This window comes from Micropterus dolomieu, linkage group LG19 (assembly GCF_021292245.1).
Source record: "Micropterus dolomieu isolate WLL.071019.BEF.003 ecotype Adirondacks linkage group LG19, ASM2129224v1, whole genome shotgun sequence".
NCBI classification, from domain to species: Eukaryota; Metazoa; Chordata; class Actinopteri; order Centrarchiformes; family Centrarchidae; genus Micropterus; species Micropterus dolomieu.
Genome location: NC_060168.1, coordinates 16,646,938 through 16,659,460, shown reverse-complemented (window position 1 = coordinate 16,659,460; position 12,523 = coordinate 16,646,938). Strand labels below are relative to the sequence as shown.

At 40.1% G+C, this 12,523-nt stretch overlaps 2 protein-coding genes and 1 pseudogene across 3 annotated transcripts in view; all 3 read right to left on the bottom strand.

The window, feature by feature from the left end:
- Positions 1-2,848, bottom strand: part of LOC123957479 (protocadherin gamma-A10-like) — a 3,576-nt gene extending 728 nt beyond the window's left edge. Inside the window, exon 1 of one of the 2 annotated variants that reach the window (XM_046030311.1) lies at positions 3-2,848. In XM_046030311.1, coding sequence (XP_045886267.1) covers positions 3-2,269 — 2,267 coding nt within the window. In that variant the 5' untranslated portion in view covers positions 2,270-2,848. The remainder of the gene's footprint in view (positions 1-2) is intronic. The other variant, XM_046030310.1, reaches the window with a different exon arrangement.
- Positions 2,849-3,289: 441 nt separating this feature from the next.
- LOC123957483 overlaps positions 3,290-12,523 on the bottom strand; it is a 24,584-nt pseudogene continuing 15,350 nt past the window's right edge.
- Positions 6,462-9,045, bottom strand: LOC123957475 (protocadherin beta-15). The gene has a single exon (XM_046030306.1). The coding sequence runs from the start codon at positions 9,043-9,045 to the stop codon at positions 6,580-6,582; it is 2,466 nt and encodes an 821-aa protein (XP_045886262.1). The 3' UTR covers positions 6,462-6,579.

Sequence of the window (12,523 nt, the reverse complement as noted above, 5' to 3'; positions counted from 1 at the left end):
TCCTGCACACCTCGTAGTTGTACACGTGCTGGAGAGTCCCTGTCCCCAAAGTGTCTGAGTAACGTGGTGGATAATACGGAATCACAGGGAGATTGGAGTGATACAGGACGCGAGACTGTCTCCATCTGTAGATTTTCACTGATATAATAACCACTAAACACGTGATGAAGAGGAAGGAAACTACAGCCAAAGCCAGCACTAAGTAAAAAGTCAGGTTGTCATTGTACTCCTTGTCGTGTGTAAAGTCAGTGAACTCCGACAGCACTTCAGGGAAGCTGTCCGCCACCGCCACGTTAACAATGACTGTAGCTGAACGAGAGGGCTGCCCGTTGTCCTCCACTATAACAGTCAGTCTTTGTTTCACAGCATCTTTATCAGTCACTTGGCGGATAGTTCTTATTTCTCCATTCTGTAAGCCCACTTCAAACAGCGCCCTGTCTGTGGCTTTCTGCAGTTTATAGGAGAGCCAGGCATTCTGTCCAGAGTCCACATCAACAGCCACCACTTTAGTGACCAGATAGCCCACATCTGCTGAACGTGGCACCATTTCAGCCACCAGAGAGCCACCAGTCTGGACTGGGTACAGAACCTGAGGGGGGTTGTCGTTCTGGTCCTGGACACGCACAAGAACTGTCGTGTTGCTACTTAATGGTGGCGAGCCTCCATCTTGCGCTTTAACTCGTATTTTGTACTCTTTGACTTGTTCGTAGTCAAGGGAACGCAACGACTGAATGACTCCACTCTCCGTATTAATAGAGAAATATGCGGAGACTGGATTACCATTAATATCACCCTGAATAAGAAAATATGATATGCGTGCATTTTGACCCTGATCTGGATCAGTAGCGTGTATCTGCAACAGAGTGACACCAGGGGAATTGTTCTCTATTACCTGAGTGCTGTAAACACTTTGACTGAACGCTGGTGCGTTGTCATTAACATCAGTAACGTCTAAAACGACAGTTTTTTTGCTTGATAAGGGAGGCAAGCCCTCATCTGTGGCAGTGAGAGTGATGTTGTACTTGGGACGCTTTTCTCGGTCGAGACTTTGCTCCGTGACCAATGTGTAATAGTTTCTGAGAGACGATTTAATCTTGAACGGGATATTTTCATCTATATTTAAATGAACCTGTCCATTTTTACCGGAATCTTTATCTTGGACACTAATCAACGCCACGACTGTGCCAGGAGTAGAATCCTCTGATATTTTACCCGAATATGAAGCCATTGTGATTATTGGACTGTTATCATTTACATCGGTTATCTCAATTATCAGTTTGCTGGCTCCCACTACACCCCATGGATCTTTTGCTTGAAGGTTTATTTCGTAATTTGGAGAAACCTCGTAATCGATGGCAGCGGTGAGTTTAACCTCTCCCGTGTAAGAATTTATTTCGAAAGGACAGGAGGAATCCTCTTCTAAGTGGGTGAACGAATATGTAACGTTACCATTGTAACCTTGGTCCGCGTCTACGGCACTGACTTCAGCAATAACTGTGCCTCTCAAAACATTTTCTAAGACAGACGCTCTGTATACTGACTGCGTAAAAACTGGTGCGTTGTCATTTGCGTCGAGAACAGATACATGAACCCTTACTGTTCCAGACCTCCGCGGTTCCCCACCGTCAACAGCCGTCAATATGAGCGTATGCTCGCTCTGCTTCTCGCGGTCCAAACCACTCTGAAGCATCATTTCAGCATATTTACTCCCATCTGCTCGAGTGTGTTGTTTGAGAACAAAATTATGATTTTCCTTTAAAGAGTAACTCTGCAGTGAGTTTATTCCAACGTCAGGATCAGCTGCGCTATCAAGCAAAAAGACAGTCCCCGTGGGCGTCGATTCGCTTATTTCCAAATTAATTTCCTTTTTGGGAAAAGCAGGAGCATGATCGTTTACATCCTGTATTTCGATGGTAATGGAGAACAATTCAAGTGGATCTTCGAGGACAATTTCTAAACTAAAGCTACACGGTGATTTCTTGGCGCATAAATTCTCTCTGTCAATTCTTTCATTGACAACGATATGCCCTTTGTTCTGGTTCAGCGCGACATATTGGTTATCGCCATCTATAACAACTCTAGCCCGACCAGAAACCAACCTTTTAACATCCAAGCCCAGGTCTTTTGCAACGTCTCCGACAAACAGCCCCTTCCTCATCTCCTCTGGTATAGAATAACGTATTTGTCCGCTAACCGCAGCAACAACGCAGAAAAGCAAAATGGAGACTCTCCAATCCAATGAAGTCCCTTTGCTCTTTAGCATATCCATTTCTTTCCATGAATATCAGATCCAGAATTACACAGTTATCCGTGGGTCTCGCTCACAATATGGACCTATATGTTGTAGTTCTCAGTCAAAATAAATGCAATGCCACCATCCACAGTGGAGCCTTATTAAGTATGCCCAAAACCATCGCCTGTTTCCCTCAAAGACGGGCGGTGACTTGTAATAAGACTGCTGTTAGACAAATAGTATGCTTAGGCAACAGCACCACCAACAGTGACTAAGTAAAACAGCATCATTATCTGTACGTGTGTACCAAGGTTCGAACCGTCTGGTCTTTATAATCGGATGCATCCAAACTTTACAAGCCCTTTAATGGTGCAGATTCAGCAAAGAATACAAAAGACCAAAAATATAAATAAAATGTCAGTATTTGTAGAATGGACAATACAATTCTTGGATCATTTTTATGTGTTCTTAGTATTTGATCATACAAGGAACTTGCCATTGTCATCATGTTTAGTTATCAATAGACAAAAGATACAAGTGGGTAAGCCTGGGAATACTTTGCATTCAGCTCCTTTTAAAATGTAACAGCAAACTGAACAATGCTAAGAACATATGTTGGAAAGTGAAACGGTACTAGATAGATAGATAGATAGATAGATAGATAGATAGATAGATAGATAGATAGATAGATAGATAGATAGATAGATAGATAGATAGATAAATAGATAGATAGATAGGACAGAGAGACGGAGCGATGGAGCAATAGATAGATAATCTCTTCTTTCTTGATCCAATCTGACTGATGAATCCAGTGACCTACATTTGAGCAGTGGAATCAACTCTTATAAATCTACTGCAGCCCTCATCCACAGGCATGAACAAATGCTGACACATTTCACAGCATTTCTTTTCTATGTAGCTAAAACGTGGTGTCTGCACAGGTAACAATGCTTTTTAATGGGTCATGATAGTTTGCATCGTCCCCCTATTCATATTAGCATAAATATTAGCATATACTGCTGCAGAGCATAACAGTTTGCACATCATGATTGTGAATTATTCAGGTAATGACTGCACAGCAGCAGCCAGGATATTTAATATTCATGTAGCTTAAAGCCTAGGATAGAATCAAAAAGAACACATAAATAAGAGCAATGCAGCTGCCCTTGTTTCAAGACTGCTAGCTAAAATGCTCAGACTTGAATGAATATGAATTTAAAAGCAGCATTTGGGAAGATAGGAGTCTTACACCTACATTATGAACATTTGTATTAGTTGGTTTAGACACAGAGAAAAAGAGATACAGAGGATAAGAGATAATAGATGGAAAATGGATGGAAACTCATTCTGGGTCAATTGTGTTCTATTTTGACTGTGAGAGTTGAGTATGGTGTTGATGAGGCTGTTGACACTAAAATAACAGAGTGAAGTAACTAAAATATAGTGTACTGTGTGAGATTTAAAGAGAAAGGAAAACAAAAATTATCTTACCTGTTTGATTGAAATGAAGGTTCATTCAAAGAGTGCACCAAGAAAAGAAAGAAGAAAACAGAAACAGTTAATATTAATCACATCTTGTCACATTTACATTATGTACAGTACATATCCATAGTGAAATAATTAATATTATTATGGTTTGATCTTGTGACATAGACACTGTAATGCTTTACAACTGCCCAAAAGAAGTCATCACAGACACAGCACTTCAACGGGCTGCTTTAACCAAGATACATTCAAAGTATGGTGTAGTTAACAAACAGATGTCCAAGTCCATCAGCTGAATAAAGTAGTCTATTTCTGACTTACTTCAGAAGGACTACTTTGCTATTTTGATAAATAAAGAATAAGATATTGTCAACCAAGCTAAAGCTTATACCTGCTCAGCTCTATTCTGCTCCATTTCCTGCTCACTCCAGTGCATTGTTAGCAAACCCAAAATGGAGCTGTGTTTTCCTCTTGTCAGTCTGTGTGTTGGATTGTTGCCAGTCAGCTCTCACTTTCAATTTAACCTGTAGTTGAACAACTTTTTAGGTAACATTTAGCCTATTTCTGAGCACTTAACCTATATTACATTATGTTTCTTTTATTCTTTAACCAGCATTTCACTTAACCAACCCCATCGTGTGATTTTATTATTTAGAACGCCGTCATAAATGAATTACCAACTCATGTAAAATCACATTTTCAAGTTCAGTGTTTATCACATTACAACCTAAGTAGAATGCTGTGCAAGAATCATGTACTTGGGTGACAACATATAATCAGATTTAAAAAATAAATTTACTACACTCAGTATTCAGAAACATTGAAAACTCTGTGACGCCTGTGTTAATTAAAATGAGCTGCACTGTTAAATCTACATAATTTTCCATTATTCTCCAATAATGTCAACCACAATGCTTAAAACAATATTCTTGTGACCTAGATAATATATATATATATTAAATTAAGTACTGTTTTTTTTCCCCCTCCTGCCATGGTTGAAAATAGGAGCAAACGTGAGCCTGAAGCTATAACATGAGCAGTAACACACATGAATTCACATGGGAATTATTTTGATGACAAAACCTCTCTGCTTCAGCACCATGACACAGTAAGTTGAAGGCAAGAGTACGCACACTCAGCCACTTTATGTGAAGCAGAAACAAGCACCAATCACCAATTAACTGTTTTATCAGACTCTAACCACTGACCTTTAGATAATCTACTTTTCAGCATTCATATGCATATAAAATACGTTTTATTTTTGGTTGTTTATGTGACGTGGGTTATTTTGTTGTTACTGTTGAGTGGTTTATGTGTCCTGATGCTAAAGAGGCTATAGAAGAGTAGATCTAAAAAACAATGTGTTTAACTGAAAGAAAGGAAAAAAAGGTATCAGAGTGATATTGAATGCAATAGCGGAACTTCTAGAAATTATCATCCCTTCATCGCCATAGGTATTCCCTGGTTAAATGATATTAAGCGGTGTTTTAGTAGTGCTGGTATTGAAGCATTAAACTACTTACTTACTGATGTATACAGAATCAAATACAACATATTTCAGATTGTATAATAAAATGGATCCATGGAAAATGTAACTTGGCAAAAGCATTCACACTGAATATTACAAATCCGCTGCAAACTTATGACAAAATAACTAAAAACAATCTGCAATTATCTACACATATTGTTTTGCATTGATTGTGTATGACTTGTAACTACATTATATAATTGCACATTTCAGGCTAAAGCAGAAGTAAGAGTGTCTAGAGGATGTTCATTTGAGTTTTATTTACCAATATGTTGCAAATACTGGTTGCTCAAAACTGAAGGGAGGCATCTTACTGCCCAAACACGCATGCAAGTCTTTGTCAGAGTGCAGGTTTTAGTTTTTCTTGTTAATTAACACAGTTGCCTTGGACTTGTGTCATGATGATCATCAGTTATGGTTTCTGTTATAAATGTCCTTTACAAGTTCTGGGCCAATGGAGAAGTAAAACACAATCTTCTCTTATTAAGTTTATTTGTCATCTGGGTACAGTCATAGTCTACATATTGTTCAATTCATAGCATGTAGTGCAAAGCTTTTATTGTGTCACTATCAAACAACAAAGTATTTGTGATATTTTGTGAAAACACAATATAGCATTTTCAAAACTTGGCTGCGATGTATTCCAAGTCAAAAATGGACAATAAATAAAAGTATGAAGGGCGTTTTACACAAATACACAAACAGAGGCCAAAACACATGTACCACAAAGAAAATATTAATAGCTGGGACTACATTTACTCAACTGTAGATACAGTCAGAGAGGTCAACTATGCATTTTGAAATGAGACACATCAACCATATAAATATGTATTTTATAGGTTATTTCCCCATTCCCAACTCATATTCCAATATGTAGGTGTTTGAGCTTATAAGGAAAAGCAAAATACTCATACTTATTATACAAACACTCTGTCCTGTTTGGGAACAAGCAACTGCAAACCTTCTCAGTCTTTGACAAAAACTATTACAAACAAAACATAAAATGAATAAGTACTTTATGCTACTATGATACTATTGTCTAGAAGATAGACAACAAAGGTTAAGATTGTCAGTGTGCAAGGTCAGGTCTGGGGGATGAGGTTGAAGTCATAAGCAAAACTCCAAGAACATTACAAAACATATTGATGCACTGAAAACATATTCATGCACAAAAAGTTCTGTAGAAAAAATGTCCACATTTTAAACAGCCACAATAATGCATCTAGAAATGCTATACAACCATGAGACAGATTACAGCATATTTGACAGTCAGAGAGTCCAAATCGCTTCACTGCACATTTCCAATGTATTTACAATATGTTATGGCCAACTCTCATTTGAACACATAACAAGTGTGCGGTGCACCTGCCCTCACCTTCAAACTAGCCCTGTCTGTACTGACGCGCCTTAGGGTGTTTTTTTGGTAGGCTGCACTTCTTTGCTTCAGTGTGTCAGTGTCTGTGTTCGAGCCGAAACGAAAATCGCCTCTCCACGACCCAGTGGTCAAGAAGGAATCATAGCGCTCATCTTTCAGCAGGGTCCCACAACGGCTTAAATCTGTAAAATGAGGGGGGCAGTAGGCCGTGGGGAAAACGGGGAGATTAGCGGTGGGTGAACGGTAAACATAGCCACGCCGACAGAGCTTAAAATAAAACACTCCACTGATTAAAAGGATGAAAAGAGAGGAAACGGCTGCTAGGGCGATAATCAAATAGAGCGTTAAGTTGTCACTATCCTGTGATTCATCTGCTAACTCAAAGAGCTCGTTTAAAACAGGTAGCCCGTCATCTATTGCTATGCTGACTGTAACAGTGGCGGAGAGAGTTTCGGGCCCGTTATCCGTTACTAAAACCACAACAGTATGTTTCGGTTCATCGTCCTCCATGAATGCTCGCACAGTTCTGATTTCGCCTGTGTGCAGACCGACTATAAACAGGTTAGGCCGCGTTGCTGTGATTATTCTGTAGGAAAGCCATGCGTTATGGCCAGAGTCGGCGTCCACAGCTACCACCTTAGTAACCAGGTAACCTCTAGGCGCTTCAGCTGGCACCATATCTTCAGTAATAAGCCCGGAGGTTTGGGCAGGGTATAGAACCACAGGCGCATTGTCATTTTGGTCCTTAATAAAAACGTTTACAGTGCAAGTGGTGGAGAGTGGAGGATCCCCTCCATCTCGAGCTGTCACCTTAATTTGGAAGTGAACTGACTGTTCGTAATCAAAGAGGCGTGATGTGAAGAGTTCCCCTGTTTCTGAGTGGATGGTAAGGAAGGAGGACGCCTCTGAGTGTGTGTCCCTTGATATTTGGTACAGTATTTTAGCATGAGACCCCTCGTCAGTGTCCTCTGCTTTCACTTTCATCACAAACGTGCCAGCGGGCTGGTTTTCCAATATGTTGGCATTGTACTCGCTCTGCGTAAAAGTCGGGGGGTTATCATTTATGTCATTAACCAGGATTGTTATAACGTTTACATTGGAGAGTGAGGGAGAGCCCGCATCAGTGGCAGTAACTGTAATTTTATACTCTGGTTGAAGTTCTCTGTCTAGTATTCCGTCAGTCACCAACATGTAGTAGTTTTTGACCTCTGATACAACTTTAAATGGAACATTGTCTGGGATTGTACACGTGACGCGCCCACTGCTCCCAGTGTCCAGATCATAAACATTAATCAGAGCAACCATAGTCCCAGGTTTAGAGTCTTCAGCCACGTTAGCAGAGGCTGATTTTATCTCGATCATAGGTTTGTTGTCATTTACATCAATGACGTCAATTATAAGTTTACAGTGAGAGGCCTGACCACCCCCATCTTTAGCCTGAACATCCAGCTCGTGCGTTATGTCGTCTTCATAATCAATAAGACCCGCCACCCGAACTTCTCCACTCAGAGGGTTAATTTCAATAACTCTCCCCGTCTTCTCTGACAGGTGACTGAAAGCGTACGTTATCTCTCCATAAACACCTTCGTCTGGGTCCGTGGCATTCAGCCTTGCTATGACAGTCCCTATGGCCGAGTTCTCTGGCACAGAGGCTTTATAAACTCGTTGGCTGAAAACTGGGACATTATCATTAGCGTCCAAAACACGGATATGGATAGAAGCAGTTCCTGATCTGACTGGACTCCCCCCGTCAATTCCATTGATTTTCAGTACATGTTCAGCTTGTGCTTCCCGGTCTAAGGCCTTTTTAAGAACTAGTTCCGGATACGCATTGCCGTTTATTTGAGTACTCATTTCCAGTGCAAAGTGATCATTCGGGCTCAGTTTATATTCACGGACTGAGTTGGTTCCCAAATCGGGGTCATGCGCGCTCTCCAACGGAAAGCGCCTACCCAGGACTGTGGATTCCACTAAATCTAGTTTGATCTCCCCTGCAGCAAAAACTGGACTGTTGTCATTTATGTCTGCAATATCCAAAACTAAGCTGTAAGCTTGAAGGGGGTCTTCAAATAAGAGCTGATATTGTAGGATGCAGACACTGGCTTGCGCGCAGAGCTCCTCTCGGTCAATCCGTTGGCTGATCAAAAGATTGCCTGACGCAGTGTCCAGTTCGCACAGCTGGCTTGTTCCTTCTGCAACAACACGGGAACGACGAGCTTCGAGCACCGCTACTTGCAGCCCCAGATCACGAGCAACATTCCCGATAACAGACCCCCGCTGCATCTCCTCAGGAAGAACGTAACGGACTTCTCCAAGCGAAAAAACAAAAAGGAGGTTAAACAGTAAAATATGCAGCCACCATTTTAAGCTTATTCGCTGGTCCATTATTAAATATGCTTTCATAAACAGATGTACTGTCGACATTATAGCTAAATCCTAAACATATACATCCAACTAACTGAAAATGCTGCTGTAAAGCAACGGTTCTCTGCTTCTCTATACTGAGTTAATCATGCTCTATTAGGGAAGCCGTCAGCTTGGATTCCTCTCTCTCTATCCCAATTTCACCACCTCGTTCTCTCTCTCTCTCTCTCACTCTCTCTCTCTCTCTCTCTCTCTCTCTCTCACACACACACACACACACACACTCTCACTTCTTCTCATACCCACCCACACATATACACAAACACGCATGCCTACACAGCCCTCGGCTCTAACCCAATACTCCAGTTCCAGTGACACAGATAGAGTGAGACACGCCATATGAGTCAGACATTATAAAAGAGCGTCACCAAGAGACTGAGATGAAAATTACAACAGAGCAGTCTGCTATGAGATACACGCTACTGTAATTGTTATCACGTTGAACTATGTAAATGTTACAAAGCTTTTTTATCAATAAACTATTATTAATATTCTCAGAGATGACCAATCCCTGTGACTACACTTTTCAGACTATAGTTTGTGGTGCTCTTTTGCATTGCATAACACTGAATCGGAGTTGAACACACGCAGTGTAACTGTGGAAATGGCAGGGGACAACACTCACTCACTCACACTCACACACACACACACACACACACACACACACTCTCTCATTTTTTATTTCAATTAGCATCATTGGCATGAATATTTAGGTAAATGTTGCCAAAGCACAAATTTACATACAAACAATAAAAACGAAAACATATTAAACAATAAATATATATTTTAAACACAAGAAAAAGACCCCAAATACCTCACATATATCACAATCAGGTCTGTTAATTGGTGCCAAATGCCCAGCGTACAGAACTTGTTTTCTGAGAATTATTGCAGACACCTCAAACTCTGGTCATTACTTGATTCAACATCTTCCCTTTGTAGGTGTTACTGAGTGCTCTACACCCAAACAATCAACAGAAGAACAGTTTCTCTCCACACACCATCACACATACAGACAGTTGAATCAGCCATGTGAGGTATACAAAATGCAAAACTAAATCATCTTACTTCAATGTACAGTGTATTGTAATGTTATATAGACATTGGGCAATAACATGCACAACATCCCCTTATTATCATATAGGTCTGACTGAATATACTGTAAATGTTTTCTTACATCAATATATGCAAATAAGAGAAACTCTGAATAAAGAGTTCCTTATTATTCATTATGGAGAAGTGAGTTATGCTCACTCTGTAAAGATTGAGAGAAAGACTACCATTGCAAAGCTCCAGATGTCCTAAGAAGCGGCAGCTGAACTGACAAGTTGTTTTTTGTTTGTGATATATATGCAAAATATGAGAGATTCGCAATGTTTCAAATAATTTGGCAATATGAAATAGATCACTGTTAAGCACACTGTCAACTAACAAAATTAAAATGCATGTTTAAACAACTTAAACTGTTGCACCCCTAAGTAAAGACTAGTGAAAGTAACTGAGGCTACTGCAATCATCAGCTCTGTCAATATCCAGCATTCTCTATAACATTAAGAGTTTAAAAAGGATAATACCAGTGCAAGTTTACTTTTTGTTTTGCCCCTATCACCGTCGATAAATACAAAATAAAGTTCGCCCAGAGGCTTGAAGTAATCTTAATGGCAGGGTGACCACACAGCTAGGGAGGCAGAGATTCCCACTGATTTTAGAAACATATTGCAAACAGCTTAGAGACACCACAATGACATCTAATTTAATTTAGCCTGTTGAATCAATGGACATGTTCTACTGATCCTGCTTGACAGAAATACATCTAGAGTTACTGAGACAAAGTAAAGTTGGTAGGAGATAGAATTTAAACTTACTGAGAAGAACACTGGGCTATTGTTTGAGAAATGCATAGTACTATGTCACTTAGTTACTTGCTTTACTTTTACTACAGGTCTGGTGTGTGGGAAATTAACTAAAGTTAAAATACTGAACAGTGTTGTGTCACTTGAAACAACAGGACTTATGTTTGTATAGTAAATACAATTTAACAGCAAAATAAACATTATACTGATTTAAGTTGTATGTAGAAGGATGTTGGGTTATCTATGTACAGGTGTGTTTATTCATGAGCCAAAAACTCAATGTTCAGTAAAACAGCTTTTTAATTGGCGAGATTCTGAGTTGATGGTGAGGAAGGAGGACACTTCTGAGTGTGTATCCCTTGATATTTGGTACAGTATTTCAGCATGAGATCTGTCATCAGTGTCCTCTGCTTTCAGTTTGACCACAAACATGTTTGTTAAAAACTTAGTTATTGTTTATTAGTAATTAGTTATATTGCATCCAATGCTAATGTAGGAGGGTAACTGAGAGAAACATTGCAGTCCACTGTAGCATAGCATTCAGTTTTACTGCATATCCATCTGTCATTTTAAAAGGAATACATGTATAAACAAAAGTGAATGTCTGCCTCCCTCTTCCTACAAATTACAGTAAAAACTGACTTTTTAATAAAAATAACTGAAAAATATAATGATGAACAATAAAATAATATATATAAAAATGTCCTTCTGATTTCCAAATGAGTACATGATTACTTGCTTTAAACTGGATAATGAAAAAAAAAATAGCTGGCTGTTAACTGTAGAGAAGATGGAGGTCAAGAAGACCAAAAATCAGAAAATCAGTGTTCAGCACCAAGGACAGAGGAATGAGCCAAAACACTCAAAGATATTCCCCTGGTTCACAGCAGTTTGTCCTAACAAAGACCACTCACATGAACAAACAGAGACAGGTCAGCTGTGTGTGTGTGTGTGTGTGCTTGGGTGTGTGTGTGTGTGTGTTTGTGTGTGTGTGTGTGTGTGTGTGTGTGTGTGTGTGTGTGTGTCGTTTTCAAGACTCTGGAACAGATGCTATGAAACATATTCCTACCTCAGGAGAGTCATTACAATCTCCAAACACCTCAGCAAAGTCTGTTGGACTTTTCCTCAGAGTCTGGTCAGCAGGCAGTGTGTTGTCATTGTAAGATGACACGAACTTAAAGTCGCTGGTCCTAGAACCCGTTGTCAGGTAGGCGTCATAATTGTAAGTGCTGCGTAAAGTTCCTGTGCCGTCAACATCTGCGTAATTAGGAGGGAGATAAGCGCTGGGGATGGCGACTGCTCCATCAAACAACAGTCTGGGCTTTCTCCTGCGACAAAACCTCACACCCAGGATGATGATAATGAAGGTCAGGAAAAAGGTGGACACAGACACCAGCGCGATGATCAGGTATGAGGTCAGCTTGGAGTTCTTCTCATCATAAGAAATGTCCTTCAGTTCTGGCACCTCAGCCAAGTTATCAGAAATAAGTAAATACATGGAGCAGGTGGCAGAGAGAGAGGGCTGTCCGTTATCTTTCACTGCCACAATAAGGTTCTGTTTCATGCTGTCAGACTCAGAAATGTCCCGCTGGGTCCTGATCTCTCCGCTGTGGACACCGATAGTG